At 36.1% G+C, this 11,822-nt stretch overlaps 1 protein-coding gene across 1 annotated transcript; it reads left to right on the top strand.

Moving 5' to 3' along the window:
- Nucleotides 1-360: 360 nt before the first annotated feature.
- Nucleotides 361-8,985, top strand: LOC145641689 (ABC transporter B family member 15-like). Its single transcript, XM_081692605.1, has 7 exons — nt 361-732; nt 2,907-2,961; nt 3,334-3,512; nt 4,016-4,473; nt 4,975-5,515; nt 5,772-6,680; nt 7,435-8,985. Exons 1-7 carry the CDS (start codon nt 481-483, stop codon nt 8,818-8,820), a joined length of 3,780 nt encoding a protein of 1,259 aa, XP_081548731.1. The 5' UTR covers nt 361-480; the 3' UTR covers nt 8,821-8,985.
- The last annotated feature ends 2,837 nt before the right edge of the window (nt 8,986-11,822 follow it).

Here is an 11,822-nt window from a genome sequence, read left to right as displayed (position 1 = left end):
AAAGTTGATTTATTTACTGTATAGCAAATATATATATACATATTAAAATCAAGGCAAACAATTATGATCAATTGAATACACTATTATCAAATTTCATCTATATCATTATTCATTATTTATATACAAGCTCTATTCTTATCATTATAGACTTATAGTACAAGTATTATAATTAGATGACAACATGAATAATATAAATAGTTACACTGATTAAAGTGAGGCCGAATCTATATTCCCCAAAACAGCTCCTCACAATAAATAAATAATATCTCCCCTTTTATACAGCATAATCCTTGGGTCCACACCTCTATATATACAAGTACGATCTCTTCTCTACTCTATCTATAAACGTTACAAATTAATTTTATAAACTCCATTTTTTTTTTTGAAAGAGCTAGTATTCTTTTTTCTTTTCACCTAAGAAATAATTTTATTGTTAGTAGAAATTTTTTATGGTTTCTATTATTAAGTAGTGTTGATTATATGTTAGAGATGGATGAAAAGAGCATTTCGAAGACGAAGACGACGGCGAAGAAGAAGAAAGGATCAATATGGAGCATCTTCATGCATGCGGACGGTGTGGATTTAATTTTGATGTTGTTTGGTTTCATCGGAGCCGTTGGTGATGGTTGCACAATACCGTTGACATTGTTCATCACTAGTAAGTTGATGAATAATATTGGAGGGAGTTCCAATTTCAATAGCTCTGATTCTTTTACCAGCCATATTAATCAGGTTTGTTATTTACTTTATTGTTCTATCACTATCATATTTATTACTACCTTCATTTTTAACATGTTTGGAACTTTGGAAGATGATTATTGTCTCGTGAAAAAATAAAAAAGGAATGAACTTTTAGAAAAAGAAAGAATATCATTTCATACATGACATGTAGTAATAATATTAGGAGGGTCTTTATTTGAATAAGTTGAGTATTTTTATTGTCAAAACACTTTTTAATTTTTTTGTTATAAAAGAAGGGTATTTATTTGAATAAGTTGAGTATTTTTATTTGAATAGTGGTAAGGAAATAGAATATTAAATGAGTTGAGTATATTATTGTCAAACCACTATTGATATGATACCATCAACATTGAAAATAAAATTTTCCGATGTTGATGATATCATATCTCTAAGGACTCTAACATATCATTTGATGATTTTATAAAACATACGAATGAATTTGACCATATAAATAGTAAATAGGGGAAATCTTAAATAATAGAGGGAGTAAATCATTACCCTCTTTCTTTTTAAAAAAATGAAATATATATTTTTTTAATTTTATATTGGATTTATGTAGTGATCACAAAATAATTTAATTGGTGATTGGACTGATTGTGGTGGTACATGACTACAAACTATCAACGGTAGTAGTGAATTGTAGACTTGTACTATGAAATTTTATTGATACTAATTTTATTTATTTTTGGTAATAAATCACTAAATTGAGATTTATCCCTTATGGAATAATAATTGTGTCTTTCATTTTATAAAGTCAAACTATAATTAATTAATTGTTCGATAAAGAGATTAAACGGACTACTTTGTTGCATTTAATATTTTGGGTTGATATCACCATTTTGCCGCTTAAAGTAGCGTAATTCTAAAGAAAATGTCTATTACAACAGAAGTATGATTGTTATTGTACTGTCTTGTATGAATCTAAGACTAAATACTCTGTCCCATTGTTGTTATATCACGTGTGTTCTACCTCTTTTATTTGTTGACATTACTTTGTAGCACATTATACGGAGTACTAATCAATTTTATCAAAAATTCAAGGCATATTATTTTTTTTGAAACAAAAATTCAAGGCATATTAAGTTTAGCTATTTAAAATCACATGAAAAGTTTATATAAAATATTTATAGTTTTACTTGTTTATTTTATAATACTCTTGTTTCGTAAAATGATTTTAATGTGTGTTTTTATTAATTTGATTTTTAGTCATCTAAATTTAATAATTTAAAGCTTATTTGATCTTATTTTAAGTGTATTTGAACTCAGGGTAGTGCTTATTGTTCCTAAACTTTAACTTATGAGAAGTTGTACCTCCCAAATTTATCTTATCATCAATTCTTTATTCTTATTCTAATTTATGTAAACTTATTGAAAAATATGGTTAACAAAACAAGAAATTTTGAGAAAATCATGAGTTGGTCCGCGCTCTGTGGTCAAGTAATAATTTGTGTTTTGCCGCAGTGAAAAAAATAGTGGTAAAACTATGTAAATACTTTATTACTCCGTACTTCATACCCTGTTTATTTTCTATCCCACTTCCAAACAAAAATTAAGTGCATAAGAGTAAGAATTAACTATCAATTTATTGCATATGACCACATCGTGTTTTTTTATTTTAATAAATTTATGTAGGGTAGGAGATTTCATCCAAAAACATGTGGTAATATATAAGAGATCCGCGTGGAGAGTAGGTCTCTTGGTTTAAAAAAGTGTTTCAATGTACCAGTAGTAATTTTGTTCTATTATTAAAGTGAGAAAATTATATTGCACATATTTTGAAATTTTAATCCAATATACAATAATTATTATTGAGAAACTATTAAATGAAACTAAAAAATTGGATAAATGAAACATATGTTGATAATACTATATATATTATACTCCGTAGCACTCTATTTTGTTGATAATAATATAATACCATATATTATTTGAAAAAAAATATGTTAAACCATATAATTATGAATATATTATGAAATTCATATTTCAAATGACTATTAGAAAATGTTTACAAAGGTTATGTTTCAACACTTTCTAAAAATTTTAGTAGTAAAGAGAGAAATGAAACATAACCTTTTTTTAGTTGACAAAGAGAAGTTGCTGTTTTCATTTTTGTTTTTAAGTTAAAAGTCGTCTGAACATATAATTTAATTTTTGTTTGGTGACAGAATGTAACAGTTTTGTTGATGATTGGAGCAGGAGCATGGGTACTTTGTTTCCTTGGTGCGTGTACACTTGTATTTCATTTTATTTTACAAGTATGATATCAAATAATGACATGCATTGACTTCTTTTTTTCTTAGTTTACTCTTAAATAATCACATTTGTTGACTATTAATAATAACTTAATTACATAAATTGGCAAGCAAAAGATTAATTATCTCTATATATTGATAGAGTATAACTCTAACCCTCAACTCACATGAATGGACATAAAAGAACATAAACCAATATAATATCATCGGTTTAAACTTTTTAGTTGAGTTGGTCCTTTATTTCTTAATCTAGAATTTACCATTATTTAACAAGACTAAGCTATTTTTCACGGTTTAATTTGATTTAGAACTCTTTGATTGATAATTGGTTGGCATGCAGAGGGATATTGTTGGACAAGAACAGCAGAAAGACAAGCTGCAAGAATGAGATATAGATACTTAAAAGCAGTGTTGAGGCAAGATGTGAGCTACTTTGATTTGCATGTTGGAAGTACCTCCGAAGTTATTGTTAGTGTTTCTAGTGATAGCCTTACTATTCAAGACGTTATAAGTGAAAAGGTAAACCTCCTTCTAGTAATATCGTACGAGTACATACTTTGTATATGTCGCGTTATTCAAAGAATTTAGCTCTTGATACCATGTGTAGAACAATGAACGACTCAACCCTATAAGGAGCTGAGCCCTATTGCATATTTCTCTACTGATAATTAATAAAAGGTTACACTATTAGTACAACACAGTTGTAAATCACATAAATTGTTTATGAGTATGGAAAATCTAATTGTCATATTATATATTCATTCTACTTAGAGCCTGTTCACTTCAGCTCTTAATTTCCTTCTCTCATAAAATATTTATTTCAGCTCAGCTTAGTTCAGTCCAGTTCTATTAAGTTCAGCTCAGTTCAGTAAATGTGAACAAACCCTTAGTATATTACTTTCCTATAAGAAAAGAAAAATGAATGGCATGCAATGAATTTCTTGATAATATAATATTATGTTTGTTGGAATGGAAAAATAAAATTTCCTGATTTTTTGCATTGTGAAAATATATATAATTAGGTACCGAATTTTGTGATGAACACGTCCACTTTCTTTGGAAGCTATTTGGTAGCATTCCTATTGCTATGGAAGCTAGCAATAGCCGGTTTGCCCTTCATAGTACTGCTCATTATACCGGGCTTGCTGTATGGAAGGATATTGATGGGGCTAGCGAGGAAGCTAACTCTTGAGTACAACAAGGCCGGAAGTGTAGTAGAGCAAGCAATATCGTCTTTAAGAACAGTGTATGCCTTTGTAGGAGAGAACAAAACAATGGATAAGTTCTCAACTGCTTTGGAAGGGTCAGTGAAGTTAGGGCTCAAGCAAGGTTTAGCTAAGGGTGTCGCGATTGGTAGCAATGGTCTGAGCTTTGCTGTTTGGGCTTTCAGTACTTGGTATGGTAGTAAGCTTGTCATGTATCATGGTGCTAAAGGTGGTACCGTCTTTGCCGTTGGTGCTGCCCTTTCTATGGGAGGACTGTAAGTTCCTTTCCCTTTATTCTTCCTTAAAGTTTTTGGTGTTAATATATTCTTTGTTGATCCAAAGATATGTGCTAAAGTTGCTTATTTGTTTTATCTTTTTTGTTGTTGAAGTGATGTTAAAGTTGACAAATTTTTCAACATTGATGTACTCTTAACTTTGCTTTTGTAGTGTGAGACTTTGAGGCATCTTGTAAAGGCAATTTTTATTTATTTGTCTCATTGGATGGAAATTGTGAAGACTTACAATAACACATTATGTACAACTTGTGGAAATGCAATTTTCAATGTGCAATTGGTCTACCATGCTATAAACATTGAGCTTCCATGATTTTTTTACAAGAAATTAGATAAATCTGACTAATTGTTTTGTGTTGGATATTCCGAATTGAATTTATGTATTGTAAAGTTTTGAAATTTTACATAACTCTTGCAAGAAAATTAATGCTCAAGTCTTATATATATTGACTTTGTTATTATACTTTTGTAACATATTCATAGGTCTCTTGGTTCTGGTTTATCAAACGTCAAGTACTTCTCAGAAGCAGCTTCAGCCGGAGAGAAAATAATGGAAGTAATTAAGAGGGTACCGGAAATTGATTCAGAAAACATGGAAGGACTTACCTTGGACAATATTTCAGGGGAGGTCGAGTTTAAGCATGTCAACTTCTTTTACCCTTCAAGACCAGATTCAATAATATTCCGCGACTTTTCACTGCAAGTTCCTGCAGGGAAGACAGTCGCGTTAGTTGGGGGAAGTGGTTCTGGCAAGTCCACTGTCGTAGCATTGCTTCAAAGGTTCTATAACCCACTTGATGGGGAGATACTTTTAGACGGGGTGTCTATTGATAAGCTTCAACTTAAGTGGTTGAGGTCACAAATGGGGTTAGTCAGCCAAGAACCTGCATTATTCGCGACTACAATTAAGGAGAACATACTTTTTGGCAAGGAAGATGCTACTATGGATGAGGTTATTGAAGCTGCAAAAGCGTCTAATGCTTACAATTTCATTAGCCAATTGCCTCTTGGTTTTGATACTCAGGTATATGTTGCATTCCTCGAGTTTTAACACAAGATACTCTTCTTGAAATTTTGTCATTTTAGAGGTATCGGGATAATGTTCACATAGATGTATTAATGTATCATACTACGTACTAATGTATCAACCAAAAGCCTAAGCTGATGGTTGAGGTCTAAGAATATGTTTTATATTCTATCAGTTCTACTATAAACTAACATAGCCGTGTTTAAAATTATGAACAACAAATCGCTCATTTTTCATGTACCTTGTCTTACAGGTTGGAGAAAGAGGAGTCCAAATGTCAGGAGGACAAAAGCAGAGGATTGCAATAGCAAGAGCTATAATCAAGAAACCTCGTGTTCTGCTTCTAGATGAAGCAACAAGCGCGTTAGATTCAGAGTCTGAACGAGTTGTCCAAGAAGCACTTGACAAAGCTTCTGTAGGACGGACTACAATAGTGATTGCTCATAGACTGTCGACAATTCGAAATGCTGATACTATTGCTGTCATTCAGAATGGTCAGGTGATGGAGAGTGGTTCCCATGATGTGTTGATTCAACGCGATGATGGGTTGTACACTTCATTAGTCCGCTTACAACAGATGGAAAAATCTAAAGACGAAAGAGGTCTAACTCACCCTTCAACATCAAACTCGTCAATTTTGAACAATATGGAAATGAGGTACAACACGAGTAGTCGTAGAAGCTCATTGGTGAGTCGGTCAAGCTCAGCTAGTTCATTCCGGTCAGTTCATGATGATGTTGTGCATGAGCCCGTGGGTGAAGAGAAGGTGCCTCTTCCATCGTTTAGAAGATTATTGGCCTTGAACTTACCCGAGTGGAAGCAAGCCAGTTTGGGTTGTATCGGTGCCATGCTCTTTGGCGCGGTCCAACCACTTTATGCATTTGCTATGGGTTCTACGATATCTGTGTACTTCTTGCCAGATAACGAAGAGATTAAGAGGAAGACTACAATTTACGCGTCATGTTTTCTAGGGCTGGCCGTGTTCTCATTTATAGTGAATATTGTTCAGCATTACAATTTTGCATACATGGGGGAGTTCTTGACTAAGAGGGTAAGAGAAAGGATGCTGTCCAAGATGCTCACTTTCGAGGTTGGGTGGTTCGATCGAGATGAAAATAGTACTGGTACCATTTGCTCTAGGCTTGCCAAGGATGCTAATGTGGTAAGTTATATCCTCTCAAGTCTCATATAGTTCCATCTGATAGTATACTTTGGTAAGCTTTTAGTGTTTAGTGCTTATTTTACTTTTAGTAGTTTGATAGAAAATGTAATTCTGTCTAACTGCCTAACAATCTGACAACTATCACTAGGCACAGTGAATTTTTTTTAACATATGCCCTTTTTTGTCAACATTTAAAACATTTCGCTCCCTGTTATTTGACTAACTAATTAGGCAAATAGACTCTTTATCCAAACGGAAGTCCCTGTCTAGTTTTCAATCTTATCATAACTTGAACTCGAGCATTTACATCTTCCCTTATAATTTTTGTCCCATCTAATGCTAATTGTTGGTAGTTGTGATTCAGTCGATTGTAAATGTATCTAAGGACCAAAATGAAATTCTGTTAATTTGACTTAAACAAGTATGTTTTTTCTATTGGTCTACTAATGAGAAATTATAGGACCACAAATTACAAATGTTCGTTGCTTTGAAATTGCCAAAACATAGGCAGTGTGAATATTAAATCACCTAGTATTGCCTTGAAATTGTAAATTATTGCAACTTGCATCAATGCATTGGCATTTTTTGGATGAACAAACATATTTCACCTGCTCATAATAATACATGATTGAGTGAACTAAATAGAATTATTTTGAAATTCTAGCTATGTATTTCCCTGGTTTATCATGTTTATTTTCCTGTATCTAATAGAAGAAAATTTGTACTAAACTAGTGTTTGTTCGACTATGTGTAGGTGAGGTCGTTGGTGGGAGATCGAATTGCACTTGTAGTCCAAACCATCTCAGCAGTTGTAATTGCATTTACAATGGGCTTAATCATTGCTTGGAGGCTAGCTATAGTTATGATTGCAATCCAACCCTTAATTATAGTCAGTTTCTACACGAGACGAGTTCTACTTAAGAGCATGTCTAAGAAGGCAATCAAGGCACAAAACGAGAGTAGCAAGTTGGCTGCAGAAGCTGTATCAAATCTTCGTACTGTCACAGCTTTCTCATCCCAAGCTCGAATCCTAGCATTGCTCGAGAAGGCTCAAGAAGGCCCTCGAAAGGAGAGTATTCGACAATCATGGTATGCAGGCATTGGACTAGGCACCTCTCAGGGACTTAATATTTGTACTTGGGCCTTGGACTTTTGGTATGGTGGTAGGCTAATTAGTCAAGGATACATCACTGCTAAGGAATTGTTTGAGACTTTTATGATATTAGTTAGCACAGGCCGTGTCATTGCTGATGCAGGGAGCATGACTACGGACCTTGCTAAGGGAGCTGATGCTGTCGCGTCTGTTTTTGCTGTCCTAGACCGTAAAACCCAAATTGATCCGGACAATGCCGAAGGGTACATACCCGAAAAAATAACTGGTCACATAGAGGTCCTAAATGTGGACTTTTCGTACCCTACTAGGCCTGATGTAGTGATCTTCAAGGGGTTCTCGATTAATATTGAGGCAGGGAAATCGACGGCTTTAGTAGGCCATAGTGGGTCTGGTAAGTCGACAATTATTGGATTGATCGAAAGGTTCTATGATCCTCTTAAGGGTTGTGTGAAAATTGATGGACGTGATATTCGAACATACAATCTTAGGTCCTTAAGGAAACATATAGCTCTAGTGAGCCAAGAGCCTACATTATTTGCCGGTACCATACGTGAAAATATCATTTATGGAGCAAGTGATAACGTCGATGAATCCGAAATCATCGAGGCAGCAAAGGCAGCCAATGCTCATGATTTCTTGTCCGGACTAAAAGACGGGTATGGTACGTGGTGTGGGGATAGAGGGGTTCAATTATCGGGAGGACAAAAGCAAAGAATAGCTATAGCACGAGCAATACTAAGAAACCCGGCAGTACTACTACTAGATGAAGCAACAAGTGCACTCGACAGCCAGTCTGAAAAGATTGTGCAAGATGCACTCGAACGAGTAATGGTTGGTAGGACGAGTGTTGTAGTGGCTCATAGGTTGAGTACCATACAAAATTGTGACTTCATTGCCGTGTTAGATAAAGGCAAAGTTGTAGAAAAAGGTACACATTCCTCTCTGTTGGCCAAGGGACCTAAAGGAGCTTATCATTCTTTGGTAAACCTTCAAAGAACACCACATCCTTCAAATAATGAAAATTAGAAAATAATTTTGTTGCTTACCTTTAAAAAAAAACGTGCCATATATTTGTGGAACGTCTTGTATTCTAAGAACTTGTATTGAATGAAATGATCGTTTCATATATATTCAGTTTATGATGAGTATCATCAGTCTAACTGCCAAGTTACAATTAATATAGACTTTGTTACTCTCTCCAATTCTAAATAGGTACAATATATGCTTGTCTTTAGTTATTTTTATCTATTTATAATTAATTGTAAGTTTGTAACCAGATGTGATTATTAGGTAGAGTAATCCAATCATAATATAGTCAAGGCCAAGCTTAAAGAACCTTTAATGGACAGGGAGACCGTTATTGGATAGAGTAAATGAAGTGTTAAAATGTTTGTCTAATTTTATGGATTAAGAATAGATATTTCATATTCATATATACTTAATTATATATGGCTTTGTTTGATATTTATATAAATGGAAAGTTTCTGGGCCTTCTGGCCCGTCAATTATCGACCCGGGATTGCATTAGCCCAACTCGTTATTAGCCCTATAAACTGTGACCCTCTTTGACCTGTCCCGCACCAACGAACCTTGATCCGCCTCGCAATTGCCCAATAACCAGATCTATTGTAACAATTTTCTAGTGAAATTAATAAGCTAATAAAAATCCACTTTTTTTTTTTTTTTTTGTATGCCTATTCTACCAATTACCTCAAGTGCACGGTTGCACTACCCACTAACAATCAAATAAATGAATAAATGAAATAATACATATACCCCGACTCTTAGAAATTATACATAGTGTTTCAGGTGAAAACAATGGGACCTTGCTGAAGGTCCGAAGATGTGGCTGAAGACTGAACTCGGTCCAAGTGATGCTGGGCCGAGGGTTTCCTGCACAGCAAACACACGTAAACTGGCCTCGGGGGTTGTGCCGAGCAAGGCCCCTCCGATGCCGAAGTCAAACAGTGTTTAGAAAGAGAAAGCTATGCCGCAAGAGTATTAATTGCTTGAGGCTGTGTGTGAATGAATGATAAATGGTGCAATTGAAGGCTTTTATACCTTAGTATAATGAGGAGGAATGGGCTTAGAGTCATATGGGCTTACCATGATGACTGGGTCGCTGACTTGAGCTTGACTTGGCATGATTGGAGGCTTGGGCCTTGACCTTGACTTGGAATTGAATAATTTACGGACCAGGCCCAATTAGGCTTAATTGGACCCAAACAACTTGCCCCCTAGACCCGATTTGGAAGGATGACGGGTCGGGTTTGGATTTAATAAAATTGGAGGGAAGTGAATGATTTAATTAAATTAGAGAGATTTAAATTTTTAAATAGTCATTAATGAAATAACTGTGATTTGGATAATTAGTGGGGAAGTTGGACGGATAATGGGTAGTTAATTGGAGGGAAGTGTGTTTAACGGTTACTTAGTGAGGTATTTAAGAGAGATTAAGTGCGCTGACCCTTAAACTTCCCATTTTTGGAAATATAAGGCCGGTTCTAGCACTCTCTCCCCTCACTTCTTCACAAATTCACACTCGAACTCCCGTAAGAACCCTTGATTCCGCTTCAAAACTTCACTTAAAACCCCGAGATTAAGGCTTGAAATTGAAATTCATTGCTCCGAACTAGTAGACCGGCGAACTCCTCTTCAGATTAAGGTAATTTTCTTCGATTATTTCTCTTCGATTTTTCTTGAATTTTGAAAGCACTCCCCTTTTTTTGACTTTTCTTTCGAAAATCCGACAATGGTTAGAGGAAGAGGGCGTCAACCCCGACGACCGGGTCAGGCTCGGGATCTGAGGGACCGAACCGACACTTGGAACGGGGAAAGAGTCAGGGCTAACCTGGAAGAGGGAATAATTTGGGCTGACCCGGAAGAGGGTATTCGGGCAACCCCTTTATCTCCGGCGCCTCCCCAAGAAACGGGTGAGGCTGGTGTCTCTGAGCAGGAGGAAGTTATGCCCGCCGCGCCTTGGAACTTGCTCCCTGGGTATAATGAGTGGCAGAATGCCGAAGCCATTTCGGCTATGATGAGGAATGTACCATACCCTTGGTGGGTCAAGAATGCTGAGACCTACCGCTTCCCCGAACAACTAGAGTTGCACTACGACATTCTGGAGGCGGATGGGTATTGGTGCCGAATGCTAGCGCCCACTGATAGGATTCATCGTCCACCTCCTGGATATGTGGGGGTGTACACTCGACAGTTACAATATGGGCTTCGGTTCCCCTTAAATCCCTTTGTCAGGGACATATTAATAAAGTACAGGATCTCCCTGTCCCAATTGACGCCCGTCAGCATCCGAAGGGGGATGACGTACCTTTGGGGAAGTGGTGGAGGGGTCTTCGGCGGTGAAGGAATTGGTGGTGGTGGCTGAACTGGGGGTGGAGGACCCCTTGCACCTCTAGGAACCCTGCCCCTGCCTGCGACAGGTTCCCTTATTACGACGCCGGGCATCGACCTCAGCTCGAAACCATACAATTCCTAGTCCTCCTCCTGAGCCTTGGGAGTATGAGCCAATGACGGAAAATAATGACCCCTTTGTGCAACAAAATCAATCAAACCAACCTTCTGAAGATGCTGATGTTGCTGCCCCCTCTGGTGAAACTTCAAAAAAAAGTAGAAAAAGGCGGTCTCCTCATTGGGAGCATTTTATAAAGAAGGATGGAGAAAACAAGGCTGAATGTATCTATTGTCATGCATTAATTGGTTGTGCATCACTTCATGGTACCTCCGGCATGAAGAACCACATATCGCGATGTAAGGCATACCCCCCAAACATTGATCAAAATCAGAAACTACTGTCCCTTAGTCAGCAAACTCTTGATGGGAATCTTGTGGATCAAAAGAAAGGTAGACTTGAGTTATGGAAATTCAATCAAGAAGATAGTAGGAAAGCTCTGGCAAAGATGGTGATTATGGATGAAATGTCCTTTAGAACAGTGGAGCATGAAGGTTTTCGTAACTTTATGAAGGTAACACAACCCTTTTTCATTATTCCTTCTCGATGGACAGTGACT

This window comes from Chenopodium album, chromosome 8 (assembly GCF_948465745.1).
Source record: "Chenopodium album chromosome 8, dcCheAlbu1.1, whole genome shotgun sequence".
Classification (NCBI taxonomy): Eukaryota; Viridiplantae; Streptophyta; class Magnoliopsida; order Caryophyllales; family Amaranthaceae; genus Chenopodium; species Chenopodium album.
Note: the sequence above shows the minus strand (reverse complement) of the source record. Positions and strands in the feature narration are given on the sequence as shown.